The sequence below is a fragment of the Rhinolophus sinicus genome, chromosome 14 (genome assembly GCF_057876585.1).
Source record: "Rhinolophus sinicus isolate RSI-liver-muscle chromosome 14, RSI-T2T, whole genome shotgun sequence".
Taxonomy (NCBI): domain Eukaryota; kingdom Metazoa; phylum Chordata; class Mammalia; order Chiroptera; family Rhinolophidae; genus Rhinolophus; species Rhinolophus sinicus.
In genome coordinates, this window is record NC_142514.1 from 32126236 (window position 1) to 32150168 (window position 23933).

The following is a 23933-nucleotide window of genomic DNA, read 5'->3' on the forward strand; positions in this document are numbered from 1 at the left end:
AATTTACAATCCATAAACATAGCCCAACTTTAACCAATAAAATTACCAGGTAGGTTAATTTAAGAGATGGGCTGCACAATCTAAAGGAGTCCAAGTTCCTTCCAAACCAACTAATCAAAAAGATATTTTTACAGCTATACAACTAAAAAAGATTGCTTAAGACAAGATAATTTTTTAAAATAAATTTTGGTAAAGAAAAGGACAAATTATTCTAATTGTAATTCATGGGACTATTGACCCACACAATGTAAAATAAAGATCATGAGGACTTTGCTAGTCGTGGTTTTTTATCCTTCATAAAATATAGCCTATTTTTGTTACTTATCTAAAGCCAGGCTTCAGAACTAAATGAAGAATAGTGTAAATTGAACAGATCACATAACTAAGGTCCATTTTAAGGATGAATGACCAGAGGGTCCTAAATTCTAAAACTGAATTATTTTAAAGGAATACAAATAAGCCACATAAATCCACATTCCTCAATGTGAAGTCATCCATCAACCAGTCTTCCTTTTGCTATCTAAGGCAACTAAAAGTTCTTAAGTTACCTGCCTAATTTATCTCTCCCACAGCAGAAGTCAAATATTTCCTTTTATTGACATGGGTATACTTTTTATTTAACACGACCTTTAAAGCTCTATAATCATTTGTACTTTGTAACCAAAGATAAAAACTAACCATTACCTAGCTGTGCAGTATAGTTATTATTGGCAAACTTATTCTATAAAGGGGTTAGATAGCAAGTATCTTAGGCTTTGAGGGCCATATGGTCACTGTTGCAACTACTCAACTCTCTCATTGTAGCACAAAAGCAGCCATAGAACATACATTAACAAATGGGTGTGGATATGTTCCAATAAAATTTTATTTACGAAAACAAGTGGCAAGCTGGATTTGGTCCAAGGGCTATAAATTGCCAAACCTTGTATCAAACTATTACATGTAAGAAGAAATAAATAGACCTATTCCTCTCTTTCCCAACCGATAATGTTCTCACCACAATATGAACTAATTACTTCCTAAAATACCATAAAATACAATTAACTAGCTTTCTCCTATTTTGTAATAGGCATTCATAATCAGATGTTAGACCCTATTGCCTTAAATGAGGAATAAGAACCAACTATGAGAATCAGGTTCAGAATTGAGATTTGTACTATATACACTGTACAGAAAGCCTGAGCCAAAAATAAAAATAAAGCCTTTAGGTTCAGATCTAGAACCTATATGACCCCAGCAAAGGTAGATGTGAGATCACTGCACTGGGACACATCCATAACCTAGAACACAAGAACTCCAAGGAAAAACATTTCCCCTGAAGATAGGCTTTAAATAAAATATAAATCACAGGAAAAATGAAAAACCATGAAAAAGAACCAGCAGACCAAATAGCAGCAGCATCCACACTCAAAAATTGCAACTAATCTGAAAGAGACTTAAAACAAACAAAAAATTTTAATGGTCAAAATTTACTCATCTCTGTGCAAATATATTAGAAAATCTATAAGGAATAATAATTTTCTAGTAAAATTAATTAAGCAAAATTGACTCAGAAGTAACAAAAATCTAAATTACTTAAAAGAATAGGAAGAGTTTTCAAAGTAATTGGCCAAGCATTTCACAAGGGAATTCTACCAAATATTTAAGGAATAAATTATTCCAGTATCATTTCAATTGTCCCACAGCATAGGGAGGAAAAAACTTCCATATTATTTTTATGGGACAAGCATAACATTGCTACCAAAACCTACAAACAAAAGCATGAAAGAGAAAACCACACACCATTCTCACAAATATCAAGGCAAAAACATCCCAGCAAAAGAAGTTAGCTTCACATTAAAGAATAATACACCAGGAATGCAAGGATGGCTCACTATTAGAATAGCTACTAACATAAATTTACTAAGAGATCAAAAGAGAAAAATACTTTTATCACCGTAAGTATTAAGAGTTCCCCCAGAGAATCAGAATCAAAAGGATATACAGATAGAAAGAGATGACAGGAAATTGGCTCAACGATTACAGAGGCTGAGAAGTCCCAAGATCTGCAGTCAGCAAGCTGGAGACCCAGGAGAATCAATGGTATAGTTCCAGTCTGAGTCCAAAGGGTGAGAACCAGGATAGTCAATGGTATAAATTCCAGTCCAAAAGCTGTCAGGCTCAAGGCCGAGGAAGAGCAAATATTTCAATTCCAGTCCAAAAGCAGGAAAAGACCAACGTCCCAGCTCAAGCAATCATGCAGGAGGAATTCCCACTTAATCATAAGAGTGAGGTCAGCCTTTTTGCTCTATTCAGACCTTCAAATGATTGGATGAGGATCATCCACATTAAGTATCTGCTTTATTCAGTCTACTGATTCAAATGTTATTCTCATCCAAAAACACTCTCTCTCCTCTCTGGGTTCAGATCTGTTTGTAGCAACATGGCTAAATGCACCAGGAAGGTTGGAATATTAGTAAATACAGGACCCGTTATGGCACCTCCCTCAGGAAAATGGTGAAGAAAATTGAAATCTGCCAGCACCCCAAGTACACTTGCTCCCTCTGTGGCAAAACCAAGATGAAAACACAAGCTATGGGGTGGCCAGTTAGCTCAGTTGGTTAGAGCATGGTGCTAATAACACCACAGTTGCCGGATCGATCCCTGCATGGACCACTGTGAGCTGTGCCCTTCTCTTTAAAAAAAAAATTTTTTTTTAAATAGACAAGCTATGGGGATCTGGCACTGTGGTTCCTGCATGAAAACAGTAGCTGGTGGTGCCTGCACATACCACTCCACTTCTGCAGTCACGATAAAGTCATCAGAAGACTGAAGGAATTGAAAGACCAGTAAGTAGAAGCTCCACAATTCAAAACATTGCAAGCCTATAAACAACGGGTTAATTTGTATAAAAACAGACAAACAAAAATCTCTCTTAAAGACACACCCAGAATAATGTTTGACCAAATATCTGGACGCTCCATGCCCCAGTCAAGTTGACACATAAAATTAACCATCATACCATAGATTCTGAAAAGACATTTGGTAAAATTCAACATTCATTCTTCATAAAAATAATTCTTAACAAATAGATGATATTTTGTTAAGATTTTCAAGATCCAATAGAATAAAAGATATCTATTTCAGCCCCCAAATCAAGAAATACAACAAGTTTTCCCATCAAAGTCAGGAAGAAGATAAAGATATTAAATATCATTATTATTTAACATTTTAGGAAGCATTAGTCAAGCAGTTTGCTGAAAAAAACAGGTGAGGTATAAAAAATGAGAGATAAGTTTATCATCATTCACAGCTGATATGATTATATACCATGAAAACCAAAGCAAATCAACTGAAAATCTGTTGCAAACATTTAAAAAATTTAGAATGCCAGTTGCATCAAATATCAATATGCAAAAATTAATAGCCCTCATATGCAAGCAACAAACAGAAGATAAAATGGAAGGCGAGTTCCCAATTACAACTTCAAGAGAAAAGAGAAAAAAACTAAGAATAAACACTACAAGAAATGTGCAAGATATATATATATATTTTTTTTTTTAATTTTTTAATGTCTACTTAGGGACACAAATATTTGAACAGATGTAAAAGAATGCTATGTGCTTATATAAAAAGACTCACTATCATCAAGTTATCAATTCTCCCTAAATTAATCTAAAAATGTATTTTAATCTCAATAAACATGGCAATTGTATGTTTTTGGGAACAGGCAAACTGATTCTAAAACTCACATAAAAAATAAGGAAGAAACACCAAGAAAAACTTGAAAAGAAAGAATAATGATGAGGAACTAGACTAAAGAGATATTAAAATAAAGCCACAATTAAGTTATTATAGCAGTGTGTACTGGTATATGAATAGACAGGTGAATGCAATAGAATAAAGTCTAGAAACAGACCAAAATACTTAGGAAAATTCAGAATAAAAGTGACATTTCCAATTGGTGAGAAAAATATTAACAATATAATAAATGCTGCTGGTACAACTGTGTAGCCATCTTAAAACTGAATTCCAGATGGATTATTTAAATATAAGTAGTAAAATCATAAAAGTGATTATAAAAAATGATAATTTTATTTATAATATAAGAGTGCAGAGGGCCTTTCTAAATAATAAAAGAAATGGGACTCAAAAATGAAAAAATTAAAATAGTAAACAACAAAATGAACTATTTGTAAAAATTGTTACAAGCTAGTTTAAAAAACACTGCAAACTTGGAAAATATCTATAATTAATAGAACAGATATAAAGAAATCCTACAAATCATTAAGATGTAAGAAAAATGACCTTGTAAAAAAATGGGTAGTAAGTGCCACGTAGAATTCTAGGCAATGAGGATACAGCAGTGCATAAACTGATAAAAAGAGATAAAATCCCTCCCTTCACTGAACTTACACTCTTATAGTCTTCTATCTTGCAGTAGGTAAGTAAGAAAATAAATATACATAACTGATATATAAATATACACATACACCAACACACTCTCAGAAACACACATACATATATTTGCTTATCTATGCACAGAATATCTCTAGAAGGATACATAAGGAACTATTAAATATTGGTTGCATCCAGGGAGGAAAACTAGGAGTCTGAAGAAGGTAAATGATTGTTCATTGAATAACATTTATACCTTCTGAGTTTGTACCATGTGATTTTAAAAATAAGTTCAATTAAAATTAAGCAAAATTAGATGTTCAAAGAAAAGGATATCTGAAAAGAGAAACACATTTAAGAAAAACAAATAGAAAGTCCAGAAAAGAAAAATACAGCAAATGAAATAAAAAATCTCAATGGATGTTTCAACAATAGAGTAGAACACAAATGAAAAGTAAGTAAATAGGAAAATAAACTGAGAATCAACCACCCTTCCAAAAAACAAACAAAAAAAGGTAAGGAAATTAAAAATATGAAATAGAAATTAAGAAACATGAAAGATAGCATGACACAATCCAATATGCATATAATGGGGCCTTAAGAGACCAAAGAAAAGAGCAGAATTTAAAAAGATAATGCCCAAGAACTTTCTAGAATTAAAGACAGACATGATTTCTTAAACTGAAGTATATCACATCCTGGGAAGAATAAATATAAATAAATCCATTCCTAAACCAGCATAGTGAATCTATAGAACAAAGAAAAAGATAATTCTAACTACCAGAACAAAAAGACTGATTACCTAAACAGGAGAAACAACCAGACTAAGAATTAACTTACCAGCAACAATAGAGGTCAATAGAAAAAAGGGAAGAGTATTTGCGAAATGCTGAGGAAAATTACTATTGTCCTTAATTTTATAATCATTACATTATCATTTAAGAGTTTATTCAATATAAAGGCAGAAGTAATCACAATAAATATAAACACATTACAATCTCTGTCTCTTTATAGGCAAATTCAATTTCACATCAAAAAATTTAAATATAAAACTGTTTCATAGAGCACACAAAAATGTACTATCACAGACGAAATAAAAATAGAGATGAAAAAAGATATACTGGGAAAATAACCAAAGCAGTAGGCAAATGCATATGACGAGAAAGAACATTTGTAACAGTGTGGTATGACAGAGGAATAGACAAATTTAAGCAGTGGAACAGAACAGTGTTCAGAAAAACAGATTTGTGTTTAAAAGTTTATTTTCGTTTCTCTTTTGATTTAATTAATTATATAAAATTTCATACAGGTTTAATTAAATGAATCACACACACACACACTAAAAAGTTCTAAAGAACCTTGTACCACCCCTCTCCATAAGTAACTACTATTCTTAGTTTGTTATTTATTCTCAGAGTTTCTTTATGACTACAGAATCAAATACAATTTCTTACTTTTCTGTCTCTCTTTGAACAAAATACAGCACAGCATACAAAATACTCCGAACTTGCTTTTTAAACTTATATCTGGGAGATCTTTCTGCCTCAGAACTTCAGAGCTTCCTCAATACTTTATATACTTGCAAAGTATTAAATTACATGGATGCTTAATAATTTATTTAATTAGTCCTCTATGAATATTTGGGCTATTTACAAGCATGCCATTACAAACAATAATCTTATAAACATGCTATTTAGCATGCTTGCAAGTATATCTGGATGATAATCCCCAAAAGTGGAATTTCTAGCTAAATCAAAGAGAATCTATCTTTGTAATTTTGATAGCTATTTTCCATTTGCACCCTCCTCCCACTATAGAAGTTATATACCACTTTACTTTCCCCCCATTAATATATGAGAATGCCTGTTTTCCCACAGACTCACCAAAATAATGGCATTATCAAACTTTTAAATTTTTTATATGGGATGATTAAAATGGTATACTCGTATATTGCATTTTAATTTGCATTGCTCATTATTTGGGAAGTCGAGCAACTTTTCATATATTTAATAATAACTTACATTTCCTTTCCTGAAAACATTCTGCTCATAACCTAACTCAGCTTTCTACTGAGCTACTGGTTTTTCTATTGATTTCTAGGCACTGTATATTAGATTAACACTTTGTCCATGAAATAGCACATACTCTTCCCCAAGTTAGTTTTTGTCTTTTGACTTTTCTTAATGCTTTTTTGTCATGCAAAAATTATTTTGTAATTTTTGGGTAGTTGAATTTATCAAAATAATTTCTACAGCTTTTGAATTCTGAGTCATAGTTAAAAAGACCTTTCCTACTCCCACATTTTTCACAGGTGGAACAAACCATTCTTAAAAATTTTGACTCCATCTTCTAGTTCCACATGTAAGGAGCTTGGAAGTAAAAAGCTGAGCAAACTGAAAAATCAAGAAGTCTTAGCTCTATCAGGGAAGTGAGGTCACAAGTCAAACCACTGCCCCCAAAACTGAAGAGACAGGCAGGCAGATCCAGAGAATCAAAACTCACCAGAGCAGAAACTCACAAACAGAAACCCCTGGATGAAACAGTGCTTGGGTAGGAATACCTCAACTGTAATTGACTTAATTGCCAGAGGCACAGTATGGACAATTTTGAGAGTTAAAAACTCCAGGGGGATGCACCCATAGAGGTACCTCCACAATTTTGTTTTACCTCCAGGGACTCTACCAGGTTCTCAAAGTGAAGGCTGGAAATAAATTCCCTCTGACTTCCAGTCAGGGGAGGGGAAAAGGAATCATTTTTGAAATACACCAGAGGCTTCTTAACAAAGCCTGCCTTCAGGAGAAATTATTTATCAGAGCCTAACTTCTTCGAGGGAAGGGAAAGAACCAATTCCAACACTTGTGTGCATCAAAGGACACTATCAAGAGAGTGAAAAGACAACCTTTGGGAGAAAATAATTTCAAATTATATATCTGATAAGGGATAGATCCCTTATATACAAATACAACCTAATTCAAACATGGGCAAAGGACTTGAATAGACATTTCTCCAAAGAAAATACAACAAAGTTGGCTCAACATCACTAATCATTAGAGAAACGCAAATCAAAGCTACAATTTGATATCAGTTCATACTCACTAGGATTGCTAATATTAAGAAAGAAAGAAAATAAAAATAGCAAGTGTTGGTGAGAAGGTGGAGAAATTGGAACCCTTGTGCACTGTTAGTGGGAATGTAAAATGGTCAGCCACTGTGGAAAATAGTATGGTAGTACCTTAAAAAGTTATACATAGGCTAAGTGAAATAAAACAGTCACATAAAACAAATACTACATGATTCATTTATATAAGGTATCTAGAGTAGTCAAACTCATAGAAACAGAAAGTAGAATGGTTGTTGCCAGGAGCTGGGGAGAGAGAAAGGGGGAGTTGTTGTTTAATGGGTATAGAGTTTCAGTTTTGCAAGATGAAAAAAGTCCTGGAGGTTGGTTACACAATACGAATAAGCTTAACACTATTTAACTACAGATTTAAAAGTGATTAAGATAGTAAATTTTATGTTATGTGTATTTAACCATAAGTTTTTTAAGAAGTTAAACAGAGAATCATTAATACTATATGACCCAACAATTCCACTTAGAGGTAAATACCCAAAAGAATTGAAAGCAAGATCTCAAACAGATACTGTACACCAAAGTTCACAGCAGTATTATTCACAATAACCGAAAGGTGGAAACAACCCAAATATCCATCAACAAATGAATGGATAACCACAATGTGGTATATATACACAATGGGATATTCAGCCATAAACAGGAATGAAATTCTGATATATGCTGCAACATAGATAAAACTTGAGTACATTCTGATAAGTGAAATAAGCCAGACACAAAAGCACAAATATTGTATGATTCCATTAATACAAGGTACCTAGAACAGGCAAATTTATAGAGACAGAAAGTAGAATACAGTTCACAGGGGCTGAGGGGAGGGGGCAATAGGGAGTTATTGTTTAATACATACAAAGTTTCTGTAGGAGGATGAAAAAGTTCTGGAAACAGATAATGCACAACATAGTAAATGTATTTAATACCACTGAACTGTGCACTTAAATATGGTTAAAACGGTAAATTTATGTTACGTGTATTTTATCACATTAAAGAGAGAGGGAAAGAGAATAGAAGGAAAGGAATAGGAAGTGGTAAGTTGAGATAACTTTATGGAGGTGTTTTGGTCCCAAAGAGAACAAGCAACAAGGGATCATAAGGTCAAAATAAGTCACACACCACCCTTAAAAGAAGATTTTTTTGAAGTGAGAGAAATAACAGAATGTTTACATGCAAATGAAAATAATTTAATAGAGAGTGAAGTATGACATAGAAAAGAAAGGGGAGAATTTCTTAGGTAATGTCTTTGAGTAGGCCAATGGACATAGGATATACCATAGAAATAGAAATACGGCTTAGATAGTTCATCCATAGAGACAGGTCTAAAAGCCAAGTAAGTGGGTAGAGGTGTGAGTTAGAAGCCATAACTGGTGATGGGAGGCTATGGAAGTTCTCAGCTTGATGCAGTACTCTCAGTGAATTAGGAAGTAAGCACATCACTGAGAAAGAGGACTAGAGAAGAAGTCCTGGGATTTTGGTGAGAGAAAAAAAAGGCATGTGTGGGGCCAGAGCCCCAGAGAGTAGTTTACAGGCTCTCGGCCTCACGTGGAGGGGTGCTGGCTCGGGTGGTGGATGGCTGTAGGCTGTGGCCAGTTAGCCGATTGGCCGCTGGTATAACTGCTGCGGCTACGGAGGAGAGCCAAGGACTGCCGAGGAGAGCCGAGGACTGCCGAGGACTGCAGAGGATTGCCGAGGAGCCGAGCAGAGCCAAGGAAAGCGGAAGAGGAGAGCAGAGGAAAACGGAAGAGAGGAGAGGAACAGAGTCAAGGAGAGTGGAGGAGAGTTGTCGGTCGGTCGGTTGGCGGAAAGGCGGAGGGCAGGTCGGCGTCTGGTGGGCCCAGCCTCCAGTGAGACCATTGTGGTATGACTCCCCTACCTATGGCTCCGTGGGTGTTCCTTTTTGGCCTCACCATATCCTGCATTCTTGTATGGGGAGCGGGAGCAGAGACCCTGCAGGCCGCCCCGCCTGAAAGATGGCGCGGCGAGAAGGCCTCCGCGCACGACAAATGGCGCAGCGAGCAGGGTCTCCCGCACGACAGTATGTGTATATATGTATATATATCTTCTAATATGTATATATAAATTTTCATATATGTATATAAGATGTGTGTATAATACATATATGCATAAGCACAGGAAAGGGTCCAGAGTATACATACCAAATTGTTAATAGTGCTTATTACTGGAGTTACAGATATAGATGGGAGAGGGGGAAGTGGAATAGACTCCTAGATTATTTAGATTTGTGATCAGCATGCATTATTTTATAATGAAAATGATAAAATATCTCACAAGTTCATAAATAGCTTGAAGGGACAGTTTAGAATACTGCTCGAGATACACAGTGCCCTGACTAGGCAAAGCCTATGTCCTAATTAAACACAACAATCAATTCTGCAGTGAAGCTGACCATCAACAAGACCATATGAGAAAAGCTGAGGCATCACTCACCTTGAACACTTCAGAGAAGAAGCCAGACCCTATTTTTTCACAGGTGAAGTCATCTAACCGTGTCAGTCTGGAAAAGGCACTTATAAGAGCCCGATAGGAAGATGGCCAAACTCTTCCCACCTGGGTTATGTTCCCATCCCCTCCACCACCTCCTTCAAAATCTTCAAGACGCTCCACACGTGGAGGAAATCCTGCAATGGAATTCCGTTTGCTTCGATCCATAGTCACAATAATCACTTTTTTCTTCTTTTAAGAAGGAACTCCACACATAATAACTTTTTGCTGAGTTTTACTTCTCTTCCGGTTTGACACTAAACAAGAGATCAAAAAGATACAACATTAAAACCATTAATAAATAAAAACATACAAATCAATGAACTATCAATGTAAAAATATTTCCTCTTTCACATTCAAGTTCCTGATTTTCAGATCTCAAATACACTTTATTCCTTTATCTTCAAAAAACAATGATATATTTAAAACTGAAGATGTAGTCAGTCTTTAACATGAGTAGAATACAATGAAGATCACCTACTACATTCTAAAAAACAAAACAACAATGATAATCTCTCTCATTCATTGAGCACCCACTACCTAGGAAACATAGTATAAAAGCCAAAAATATGTCATGAAATTTGATTCTCAAAAAATCCATAATATGTGGTCAAGTAATCATACAGTCACTAAATGGCAGAGATAAAATTAAAATGCACAACTGTCTGATTCAAAAGCCTGTGCTCCTACCAATGCCCTTCATAGCCTCACATAATTTTCTCTTCATTTGAAAAATTATTAACTCCAAATACCAGGGATGCCAAAAAAAAATCTATACATTTTAAGAGATGTTATCTATGTATTACTTTTCGAAGTTGAATTACGGTAACAATGTGTAGTATGATGTTCACTCAAAAGATGGCATTAATCAAATGAATATTAGCATCATATACAACTTTAATACAGTTTTTCCTTTCTTAAAATGTGTATAGATTTTTTTGGCACCCTCTGTATACAAAACACAGGTGATCAAGATTTTATACTTAAAATTATATAATTTTAGAAAAAGAAAACTACATCCAAAAGCAACTTAAAAATTCACTATTGATTAAACAGCACAGTCCAGCAGAAGTGACTGTAGAAGGATCCACCCTATCTGATACATAACAAAGAATAAAAACACAAGCCCACTTTTTTCTTTAAGCCTGTCTCTCCCTACTTCTACTTCTTTCCATGCGAATCAATTTTAAGGGTCTTATGCAAAATACAACCATGTGACTGACTCTTCAATTAGTGAAATGCTTTCATAAATGTGGTGAATACATAACCCAGACTGGTGGCAGGGCTCCCAGAGCCATCTATACAATATGACCCTGCTTCCTAAGCAATAGCCAGAAGTCAGTGGCACTCTACCCAATATGAACCAATCACAGTTCCTTTTTTAGCAATTTGGAATTGAGACATTCCAGCCTCAGTTTGGCTGCTTTCTAAAAAGGAAGCCATATAAACTCAGGAGTGTTGACCATGGCCATTTTCTATCATTTCCTCTAGGAGAGTTGTTCAGCCTGGAAAGTAGAAAAAGCCAAGTGACTACCATAAGGCCAATTTACAAAGAAAAGAAAAAAAGACAAAGAAAGAACTTCTTAATTTTCCTAATGTCCTCTATCTAGTCCCCAATTCCTGAGGCCCAACTGCATCCAAGTTTAAGGTTCCATGATATATCCCTGTATCTTCAAAAAGAAATTATTTTTGCTTAAGCTAATTTCACCAGAGTCCACAGAAGGAAGAATAATCCAAGTTCTCAAAGAATAAAACAATTAAGTACCACTATTGAACCCCTGCCAAAAAGTAGCAACAGATCACTAGATCAAAAATTTAGGATTATAAGACCAAAATTTTTTTTAGGTTTACAGCCAGTAGAGACCATAAAGTTTCAGTCATTCATTTTATATCTGAGGAAACATAGGCCCTGAAAGTAGAAATGATTTGCCCACAGCTATAAGCTAGTTACCAGCAAAGCTAGACTTGAAACCAAGAGTAGTTAGTGCACTTCTAAAAGTGTGTCTGTTAATTATCTGTTTAAAAATTACCCAAGGAGCTTGTTTAAAACCCAGATTCTTGGGTCTCAACCTCGACCTCCTAAATCAGAATCTCTTGGAGTGGGACCTGGAAATTTTACCAAGTTCCCCAGTGATTCTTTTTTTTTTTTTTTTAAAGTTTATTGGGGTGACAACTGTTAGTAAAGTTACATAGATTTCAGGTGTACAATTCTGTATTACATCATCTATATATCACATTGTGTGTTCACCACCGAGTCAGTTCTTTCCATCACCATATATTTGCTCCCCTTTACCCTCATCTACCACCCCCCTCCCCCCTCATCCTCTGGTAACTCCCCAGTGATTCTTATGTACACTAAGAGTTGGAGACACTTTACAGCAGGGAAGGGGAATATTAATAGCTTAACAAACACACACACACACACACACACACAATTTTATAAGTATTTTCTCATTTAATCCTCAAAATATACCATCAAGGTAAGTGTGATCCCCATTTTACAGAAAAAGAAATGAAGCTCAGGAAGTAACTTGCCTAAGGACATACAGCTGGTAGAACCAGAATTGGAACCAAGGTCTATTCAGCACCGAAGTTCAAGCTTTTCCCGTTTCATTATTAGTGATTTCTCGCTACAAGAGTTGTAAGAAGTTAAGCTAGTTCTATCTGGGTAGAAAAGAGGACCAGGATTTGAGTGCCAAGAAAGGCCAAGTTAATCGTAATTTGGACAGAGATAGAAAAGAAGGAAAAAGAAACTTTACTTTAGAAAAATAAAATACAAGCTACTGAAGTTAAAATTGAATATATAAAACATAGTTGCCTGCAAAATTAACTGAACAACTTGATAGGTGTGCCATCTACTGACCTTTTCATTTTTTAGATATATTTCATTTTGAATGAAATACATTGTTAACCTCCACAGAGCCCTCAAGAATAGAATCTGCCCTGGGGCTGGCTTTGGAAGACAGAATTGTTTGTTGCAGCTCAACAGGTAGGGTTTTACATTCTCAGCTGGGTGAGAGGAGGTAAGAAATTGCTAATTCCAACTGAGCTGGTTTGGGTGGAGTCTGTTACAAGCTCACAATAGCACAAAAGACTGACATTTTTTATATTTTTATTTTGAAAAATAAATAGCTTTGTATTTTGCCTCACAGAACTTTTCAAGAGGGGGAAAGTATTTTTTAAAAGGTATATGCTTACAGAAACTCTTGACACATAAGCACAGGAGACCTGAACAAGGCTATTCATTTCATTTCAGCATTTTGTATAATAAGAAGGGAAACAAAAAAAACAATCCAAAGTTAGTCAGTAGGCAAAACAGGTAAGTTGTAGCATATTTTTCAATGAAATATACAGCACTTACAATGAATTAACTATATCTAGCAACATGGATGTATTTCAAAAGCATACTGAGTAGGGAAAAGAAGCAAATTGTTAGCAGTATCAAAATTCAAAAAAACTGCAGGGATATCACATCCCTACAATATGATATCATTTTAATAAAAATTGTATTTTTAAAAACATATAAAATATATATATTATAGGCAGGATAGCATATTGATTAAAGGTATAGCCTGTAGAGCCAATGTGGGTTCAAATCCTTGCTCTATAACTTGTAGCTATATGAACCTGGTCAAATTATTTTCAAACCTCTCTACATCTCCAGTTCCCCATCTATAAAATGGAAATAAAAATAGACCTACATTATAACATTGTATATGTATTAAGTCATTTAATCTTTACAACTATAGGGTTATTGATTAAAATGTACAGTCCCTCGCAGACAGTAAGCATTCAACTCTTGTTGGTTATTATAATTATTTAAAGATACATTTTTATAGTAAATGTCTAAAACCATGAACTGGAAAGACAGACACTAAATTCATAGTAGAAGTTGCCTTGGTGGGAAAGAAATGAGATAAGGGAAACAAAGGAGACTTCATCTATAACACTAATATTTTGGTTCCTTCTACTAAAAAAAAACAAAAAACCTGTAACAACACAAAGTGACAAATTTGCTAATTCTTTTGTTAACTAATATTTGTTAATTCTGGGTAGTATTATATTGTATTCTTTTCTATATTTAATAATTTAATATTTTTAAATTATAAAAAAGGAATTTAACGTGTTTTCTTTGTTTTTTTTTCTTTAAGTCTACTGCCAATACAACAGCCATGCAGTATGCTTAGGCCAAGAAAACTGAAAACAATTTGGCAAATAAATAGCATCCCAATATGCAAGCCAAGTCTTTAGATTCTCAAACTTTCATTCTGCAACAGTTCCATTATAGTTTTTAGTCCAAGAAGTATTTACATCTTATGCTAAAAACTCAAAAGTATTGAGAGAATTTTTGGATAACCTAACTTATTTAAGTCCACAAACTTAAAATATGAAAGCATTCATCACAAAGAGATTGATATTTAGTTGTAGAGCCTCTATCATATGCTAAAGTAATACTAATTACTAAACAGTTGAAATCATTAGTAAAAAGTACAGACCCCTCAAGGGAGTAAGAACTTTATTAATCCATTTTGGAGAAATGCTGAGCATGCGAAATCTGCAAACCATGTCCTCTGCTCCTTTGGCCAGCATACTAGATGACCACATTTTAAATGAAATCAACAAAGCTATGAACAGCTTTCAATTCAATCTGACAAATTTTAATTAGCCATAAACAGCAGCAATGGTGTGTATAAACAGACTCTAAAACCACGCCCTATTTTTAAATTCTGAGAATGATTAATTTTAAAATCAGAAAATAAAAATAAATAAAATCAGAAAATACATTCATTGAAATATGTGACATTTTATGATGTTTTCAGTCTCTGGATTACCTCTCTTGGTCTTATTTATGGAATATTACCTTTTGATACTAATAGTGCTCCTTAAAGTATGCATTTTGGGGGAAACAGAGACAACTACAATTACTCTCACATTTACTAGAAAGATACGATTTTTTTAAATGCACGTTTTGCTCTAAAGAGGCTACTTAATTGAAGAGACTACACTTTGTTGATCAACAATAATTTTAGTGATGTTGAACATTTTTCCATATGTCTGCTGGCCATTTGTATGTCCTCTTAGGAGAAATGTCTATTCAGGTCCTCTGCCCATTTTTTAATTGGATTGTTCGTTTTTTTGTTGTTGAGTTGTATGAGTTCCTTATATATTTTGGATACTGGTTTGCAACAATCTGGATGGATCTTGAGATTATTATGTTAAGCGAATAAGTCAGACAGAAAAAGCCGAGAACCATATGATTTCAGTGAGATGTGGTATATAAAACTGAAAACAACAAAAGACCAAGACAAACAAATGAAGAAACAAAAACTCGAAGATACAGACAATAGTTTAGTGGTTACAAGACAGTTAGGGGTAGAAGGGTGGTAGATGAGGGTAAAGGAGATCAAATATGTGGTGATGGAAAGAGAACTGACTCTGGGTGGTAAACACACACTGTGATATACAGATAATGTAATACAGAATTGTACACCTGAAATCTATGTAACTTTACTAACAATCGTCACCCCAATGACCTTTAATTTAAAAAATAATAATTTTAAGTTTGTAAAAACTTGTAATTCTTAATTGAAAACTAATGATATTGTGATCTGCTTTACTAAAATATTTCAGCTAGGACTGAAGAAATAACTCTCTAAATGTGACTATGAAAGAGTTAATGTACTATACCAAGTGTCAAATTTTCTGCTAGTACTGAGGCACTCAAGAAAATCAGACTTAATGTATTTTAAACTATCTTGATAACATGCTGTGTTTAATAAATGTTTCCAATATAAAAAAAAAAAGTTTTTCAGCTAGAGTCCCAGTGGTTCTCATGTGAAAATTTAGGGGGAGGGAGGTCCCTGTCAGGGAGGATTTATTGTCACAATGGTGGAGGTGTGGGGTGGGTACTATGGACATTTTAGTGGATGGAGCCAGAGAAGCTAAATGTCCTACAATGCACAAAACAGTCCTGCACAACAAAGAATCGCCCTGCCCTAAATGCCAATAGTGCCCCAGTTGAGAAACACTGGTTAGAAACGTTTAATCAGTTTTGTTCTTAAACTAGGAAACAGCCTTTCAAAAATGCCAAAATTATGGTGCTTACCAGGACACAAATAATTTTTTAGTAACTGTGTTCTCAATTTCAATATTTATAAACTTGGAAGTTCAAAAATGTTTTTCTTTTCTACGTAGGTGGGTTTCTTTTCAAAGGCTAATTTCCACTTATATTGGGATTGATTTATTTTTCACACAGAAAGATACAATTAACAGCTCTGATTGGGGAAAGAAATTTAAAAAGCTATCCATAAAAGTTAGTGAACTAAATATCCTATACGCAATATTTCATATTTTATCTTTCCAAAGTAGGAATTCCACAAATCATTTTCCAGACAGTCAAGGAAATCTTTTTAGGACTCCCAGTTAGACCACAGTCCCATCAGAAATGCTTCTTGAAATAATAACAACTGCAGTCACCACTGACCATGCACCATGCATTCTACCAAGTGTTTTGCGCATGCTTTCTCTAATCTTTATGACAATCCTTCAAGGTAAGTATTGTCTCCAGTTTAGAGGAAGAAATTAAGACACTGAGAGATTAAAAGACTTGCCCAAATTCAAACAATCTATGACAGACTCAGGATTCAAAGCCAGTAGTTTTAAATCCAAACAGTTCCCATCATGACATGTCTCCTCCAGAAACACAGCTAAATTTCTGTCAAAAAAGATTTGCATATTAGCTACATAGAAAAGCTACTATTCTCTACCCTACCTTAACATCGGAGACCAAAGAGTATATAGATGATAGCTCCACCAGCCTCAGTCATTCAGTAACATTTTAGTCCTAAAAATTAATATTAGTTTAGACAGAGTGTTTAAAGAATGGTTACCAAGCTGACAGGGAAGATATGCCAATTCCCAATCATTCCTTCTTTTCCATTCTAATGTACAGTACTTGTTGTTTTTTACTCTTACTCTTTCATTTCACAGGAACAAAGTAGATGAAACTTCACAATAGTGTAGATGCAAATAAAATCCTGCAATGCACTGAACCAACAGGTAGCAGGATATTGCAAAGTATTAGCCAACAACCAAAACTCTTCTATATCCATCCAAATATGGAATCATGAGTACACAAAGTTGGTTATGAAGTCCTACAAAGTGAGCGAAAGAATTTCTGAGAATTCAGTGGACTTACACCCTAATATAAAGAGTAGAAAAAGAATACAAACATAATACTTTATTATATTTTGTTTTCTTTTTATAATCATAAAAAGTCCTTAACTAATTCAAAATAAAACAAGGATGTTATGGGTAAAATGTAGCCCAGAAAACTGGCCATTTTCCAGAATAGGAATACTGACAAGTACATTAACTGTGTTTATCAAGACCAACCACATGGAAAATCTACATGACAGGTCTGCTCAGCAGCTTCTAAACTTTCTATGGACCAACATAGCAAATACAGATGCATTTCAGGATGACCGCCTAATTAAAAATAAAAGCAATACTGCTGAACTCGCCATCCTACTGTGAAATAATGCGTTGCAGTTTCCATTCAAACCAAAAGCAATCTAACATAAAAACTGGCATCCCTATTTAATTTGCCACGAATATATACAAGGGCTTATATTAGTGACAGATCAAAAGCCAGTTCTTAAAACTATCTCTCTTTTGGATAAGCACATTATTTGCTGTTATAACTACAATCCACCAGGCCCTAGGTCACGACATAACACAGAAATTTAGGTTGAAAATTGTAAAGGCATTTAGAGGTTAACTATTCAAATCTTTTGCCCAATTCAGAAATTCCCTCTATTAACTGACTCAAATGTTAACTGGTTCCCACTAGGTACAAGACATTATGGTAGGTGCCATATGATATTTACTGAGCATTCACTATAATCCACTTTTCCAAGTGTTTTATATTTAACATTCATAACAGCTTTATAAAAGATACTATTATTTGTTTCACAAATGTGGAAACAAGTACGAAGGAATTAGTTAACTTGTCCAAGCTCTTACAGCCAAGAAATGGTAGAGCCAGAATTCAAATCCAAAGCCTGTACTCTTAATCACTATACTAATACAGTACTACCTCTCTGAGAGAAGGATATAGAAAACCGAGTAAAACATGACTCCACCCCTCCAGAGATTTAGTCTCCCAGGAAAAATACATGTAAATCTATGAGTACAATTCAGTATGTTAATTGCTAATGACAGATTAGAAGTAAGGAGGACTTAATTAAGGCACTGGCAGGCAGGACAGAGAAGAAAGGAGACAAGCAACTAAAAAGGTAAGCACATGGGCCGGCCCGGTGGCTCACGTGGTTGGAGCTCAATGCTCCTAATTCCAAAGGTTCGACTCCCAAATGGGCCAGTGGGCTCTCAACCACAAGTTTGCTGGTGCCCTCCACAACTAAGACTGAAAGGACAACAACTTGAAGCTGAACGGCACCCTCCACAGCTAAGATTGAAAGGACAACAACTTGACTTGGAAAAAAGTCCTGGAAGTACACACTGTTCCCCAATAAAGTCCTGTTCCCCTTCCCCCAATAAAATCTTTAAATAAATAAATAAAAAGGTAAGCACATGCATGTAGGAAGTACAAGAAGTACCTAGGATGACTCCAAGTTTAACTAGAATCCTTCCCATGTTTCTGGTTTGGGTGATTGGGGTAACGACGAAGGAAAAGATCTGTGAAGAGATGCAAATCCTTTTCTGATCTGGGTTTGAGGTGCCTGAAGGGAAACCAAGTGGCAACATCTAGGAAGCAGTGGGAGACACCACACTGAAGCTCAGGGGACAGGACTAGACTGGAGATGCAGAATTGAAAGCCAAGAGTGGGCCGGCCCAGATGCCCAAGTGGTTGGAGCGCCATGCTCCTAACACCTAGGTCACCAGTTCGATTCCCAAATGGGCCAGTGAGCTGCGCCCTCTACAGCTAAGATTGTGAACAACAGCCCTCCCTGGAGCTGGGCTGCCGTGAGCAGCCGGAGGTTGGCGTGTGCTGCCATGGGCTGCTGTGTGCTGCTGCGGGCTGCCATGTGCGGCTGGTAGCCATCATGAGTGGCCAGCAGCCGGCAAGAGCTGCCATGAGCTGCTATGAGCAGTGAGTAGCTGACTGGCAACCGACCGGGAGAGCACAAGGCTCATAATACCAGCATGGGCCAGGTTGCTGTGTCCTACACAGCTAGACTGAGAAACAATGGCTTGAACCAGAGTGTGGGGGGAGAAGGAAGGGAGGGGAAAGTCATGAGCACTTACACATATTCTACAGAGTTTTCCAGAGTAGAGAATATGAGTAATAGCTAATATTTACTGAGTTGCTACTATGTGTCAAAATCCCAGTCTCCTTCATTATGTCTGTCCTTAGATGAGATCAGATAAGAGGCCAAGAAAACATCAACACACATAGGACAAAAAAGAAGCAAAAGAGGTTAAGGAAAAAACAAGAGGGGCCGGCCCGGTGGCTCAGGTGGTTAGAGCTCCGTGCTCCCAACTCCGAAGGCTGCCGGTTCGATTCCCACATGGGCCAGTGGGCTCTCAACCACAAGGTTGCCAGTTCAATTCCTCGAGTCCCGCAAGGGATGGTGGGCTCTGCCCCCTGCAACTAAGATTGAACACAGCACCTTGAGCTGAGCTGTCTCCCGGATGGCTCAGTTGTTGGTTGGAGCACGGGCTCTCAACCACAGGGTTGCCAGTTCAATTCCTCGAGTCCCGCAAGGGATGGTGGGCAGCGCCCCCTGCAACTAAAATTGAACATGGCACCTTGAACTGAGCTACCGCTCCCGGATGGCTGTTGGTTGGAGCGTGTCCTCTGAACCACAAGGTTGCCGGTTCGACTCCCGCAAGGGATGGTGGGCTGTGCCCCCTGCAACTAGCAACGGCAACTGGGAGCTGAGCTGCGCCCTCCACAACTAAGACTGAAAGGACAACAACTTGAAGCTGAACAGCACCCTCCACAACTAAGATTGAAAGGACAACAACTTGACTTAAATAAATTAATTAATTAAAAAAACAAACAAAAAAAACAAGAGAAAGTATGTCACACAAAAGTGGAAACAATGAACATATCAAATAATGTGAAGTAATCACAAAGCAGCCAAATAATGTGAAGAAAAGTGTCCACTGGATTGGACACTACAGACGCCAGTGGCAGTTCAGCGTACATACTTCATTACTCCCCTTGGGAAGCTATGAACCTATGCCAGTGCCTAGTCCACCCTTCAAAGCAATTTTGGAACTCTTTTTCTGGAATCATCGTATTACCCTTGATATCCTGAATGTCATCAAAATGTCTTCCTTTCAATAATTCCTGTATCTTCGGGTAAAGAAAGAAGTCATTGGGGGCTAGATCAGGTGAGTAGGGAGGGTGTTCCAATACAGTTACTTATTTACTGGCTAAAAACTCCCTTGCAGACAGTGCTGTGTGAGCTTGGTGCATTGTTGTGATGCAAGAGCCATGAACTGTTGGTGAAAAGTTCAGGTCATCTAACTTTTTCACGCAGACTTTTAAGCACTTTCAAATAGTAAACTTGATTAACTGTTTGCCCAACTGGTACAAATTCATAATGAATAATCCCTCTGATATCAAAAAAAGTTAGCAAGATCGTTGCAACAAGTTCGCGAACTTGTCAGACCTCGTATATGATGCACTAGGTAAGGGTGCCTGACACAGTGACCATTTAATAAATGAGTCCCCTTTCTTCTCCCTCCCCACCCCAACCTTAATCTTAGTTTTGGATACTGCAAGTATATAACAAATTAAGTCTGGGTTTTTTCTTCTTTATGACAGCTTTTCAGTTACCAAGTCTTCCCCAGGGCAAATATACACAAATCTTTCAGGCTTCCCATGGAACATGGATGGCATCAAGACCTTCCTGGTTACCTTCTTTAAAGTTTAGTCTTAACTGCCCTCCAAACTGTCAAAGCCCCTTTAACACACAATAGCAAAATATGTACAAAATACACTTATATGATCTAACTAGGGCAAAACTGAGTAGGGCTATTATTTACCATAATCTGGATATTAAAAAAATCATAGTTTCTGATCTACTAAGTACACTAAATGTATCTGTAACTTTGTATAGTGGAACACGAAACTTGACACTAGATAAACTGATATTAGACCCCTTCAAATAAGCTTAAAGATACTAAAGTATCCGGGGAATGTATGAATTTTCTGGATATCTTTTTTGATAAATTTTCCTATTTGATTTTAAGAAGACCTGAACATGACCACTGAGGTCAGAAAGGCAACTCACCTTTTTTTCTGATATAGTTAAAAGACTATTTCAAAGACTGGGGGAAAGAAAGCAATCAAAGGGAAAGAGGAGACTAGGTTCCTAAGGTTAGGGTAGGTTGTTCTATAGTTTACATGACAAAGATCAAAGAAGGAATCTGATAAAAGGGAAAACAAAAATTCATAACATGAAGTATTATAAAAAAATTCAACAAAAAATATTTTTTATTCAACCTTGTATCTCAAATATGTTATTTCCACTAAAGGGAATATTTAAAGCTACGTATTAAAAAATGATAGTTACCATAAGCACACAAAGATATACTAATATACACAAGAATATTAACTTACATGTTGTCAGTAACAGAAAAAAACTGGAGACAATCCAAACATCCATCAGTAGGAATAGGTTAAATAAATTGTAGTATATCCATATAATTTAATATTATATAATCATTAAAAGAAGGTGGTAAATTGTATACATGCTAACATGGAAAAATGTCCAAATTTCACTGTTAAATGACAATAGCAAGTTGCATAATAGAATGTATAATGTGATCTTGTGGTGTTTTGTTTTTTTAATATAATAGTAAACATTAGTATATGCCCAGAAAATAATTTAAAGGAATACAAATAATACACTAAAATTATCTTGGTGGAGTGATTGTAAGAGACACTCATTTTTTATGGAATACATTTCTGTACAGTTTTCTACAATGATCATGTATTACTTTTGTTTAAAAATGAAGACAAAGTTACAACTAAAAACCATTCTTTCATTCCTTCCACAATAGTAGCTTAGACTACCACAGATAAAATTTATGACACAGAAGAGGGACAAAGAATGTAAAAACTGAATAATTATTATAATTATATACTTTATGCACTGGAAAAAATAAAGGAATTATACAAAGTGACAATGTTATTTTGGGGTGGAAGGATTATGACTTTACTTATTGTAAACTTTCTGTAATGCTACATTGCTTCTAAAATTTTATAAAACACAGTATCAATTTATTGACAACAAATGTAGCAAAGCACACATAATTTAACAAGCAATGTATAATGAACCTGAGTCTCTTAAGACATTCAATTATGAAAATACAGAAATACAAATACAAAAGATATAGTTATTAAACTGAATTCATATTAACTGCAGGGTATTACCTGGCATTTCTTTAACCTTCTGGTGAGGGTTTGCTGCCTTAAAATACTTTCTTTCTCCCCCCAGCCTGCTCAGCTAGTCTTCCTAACTGCCTTTCCTCACAGCTCCTGCCGTTATTTTCCTAGTCCCCAATCTTTGCCTGGCTTCAGTTTGCCCTTCCTCAAAACTCACCTTCAAGAAAATTTCCCTCTCTCCCAAGTCCCATTTGCACTTACTAACTGCGGTCTTCTTTGCTGTTCACTGTCTGAAAAAAAAAACGAAAAAAAAAAACTTTCTTTCTGATTTAAGTTCAGGAAAAAATTCCGGTTCCAGTGAAAATTGTATTCACTATGTAATTATGGAGCTTTAACATGGCTTTTAATGTGATTTCCTTAAACCTATGAAACCTCAACAAGACTAGAGCTTTACCATGCCAGAATCCAGAGACAGCAAGTAACTATTATAAAAGGTTGATTTTCACACAATGCCTATTTTCATGTGTCTTTACTACATAAATATATTTCTTTTCAAATAAAGGATAATTTTTCAGTCCAAAATTTTACTCCAGTTTAAATACAACTGTCTTTGATAATATTTCTACTATTTCATGGGCATAACAGATGTCACCATCATTTCAGACTAGTCAGGGGAATGGAAATATTAACCTGTAACAGTTCACATAAAACACATGACAATTAAAAATCTTCGATGCGACCGGCCCAGTGGCTCAGGCGGTTAGAGCTCCATGCTCGTAACTCCGAAGGCTGCTGGTTCAATTCCCACATAGGTCAGTAGGCTCTCAACCACAAGGTTGCCAGTTCAATTCCTTGAGTCCCGCAAGGGATGGTGGGCTGCGCCCCCTGCAACTAGCAATGGCAACTGGACCGGGAACTGAGCTGCGCCCCCACAACTAAGATTTTAAGGACAACAACTTGACTTGGAAAAAAGGCCTGGAAGTACACACTGTTCCCCAATAAAGTCCTGTTCCCCTTCCCCAATAAAATCTTTTAAAAAAAACATCTTCGATGACATTTGTTGCATATAAAATTCCTTAGCTTGGCATTCAAAGACTTTGCTCTACTAAAACTGGCCTAATCATTATCCCCCAGACTTAACCCACCTCTCAAGTGTAGCCTTCCCTTCCTCTCTCAGCTTAAGTGATGTTCATCATTCCAGCTATTGTACTCAACTAATGTCTTCTTGGTCTTCCTATCTCACTCTCACATCTTTTCCAACCTATTCTCCAAGGTGAGTAAACTTTTGAGAACTCTTCATGTGTGATATAAAGGCTCGTTCTCATCTGACCCCTACCCACATCTCCAGCCTCATCCATTTGTATTCCTCTACCCACAGACACAATCTACTGCAAACATAGAGAACTTCATGTAGAGTCCTGCTTACACGTCAGTGCCTATGCATGTAATATTTTTTCTCCATGGTATGCTTTTTTAAATGTATTTGTCAGTTGACAGTTGACATACAATATTATATTAGTTTTAGGGGTACAACATAGTGATCAGACATTTATATATCTTACA

At 35.9% G+C, this 23933-nt stretch overlaps 1 protein-coding gene and 1 pseudogene across 4 annotated transcripts in view; one reads left to right on the forward strand and one right to left on the reverse strand.

Moving 5' to 3' along the window:
- TESK2 (testis associated actin remodelling kinase 2) overlaps positions 1–23933 on the reverse strand; it is a 126409-nt gene that overhangs the window by 88906 nt on the left and 13570 nt on the right. For all 4 annotated transcript variants that reach the window (XM_074334636.2, XM_019749378.3, XM_074334635.2 and 1 more), the window contains one exon: positions 9953–10263. In XM_074334636.2, the coding sequence (XP_074190737.1) occupies positions 9953–10174 (222 nt within the window). In that variant the 5' untranslated portion in view covers positions 10175–10263. The remainder of the gene's footprint in view (positions 1–9952; positions 10264–23933) is intronic.
- Positions 2423–2832, forward strand: LOC109456876 (large ribosomal subunit protein eL43-like; annotated as a pseudogene).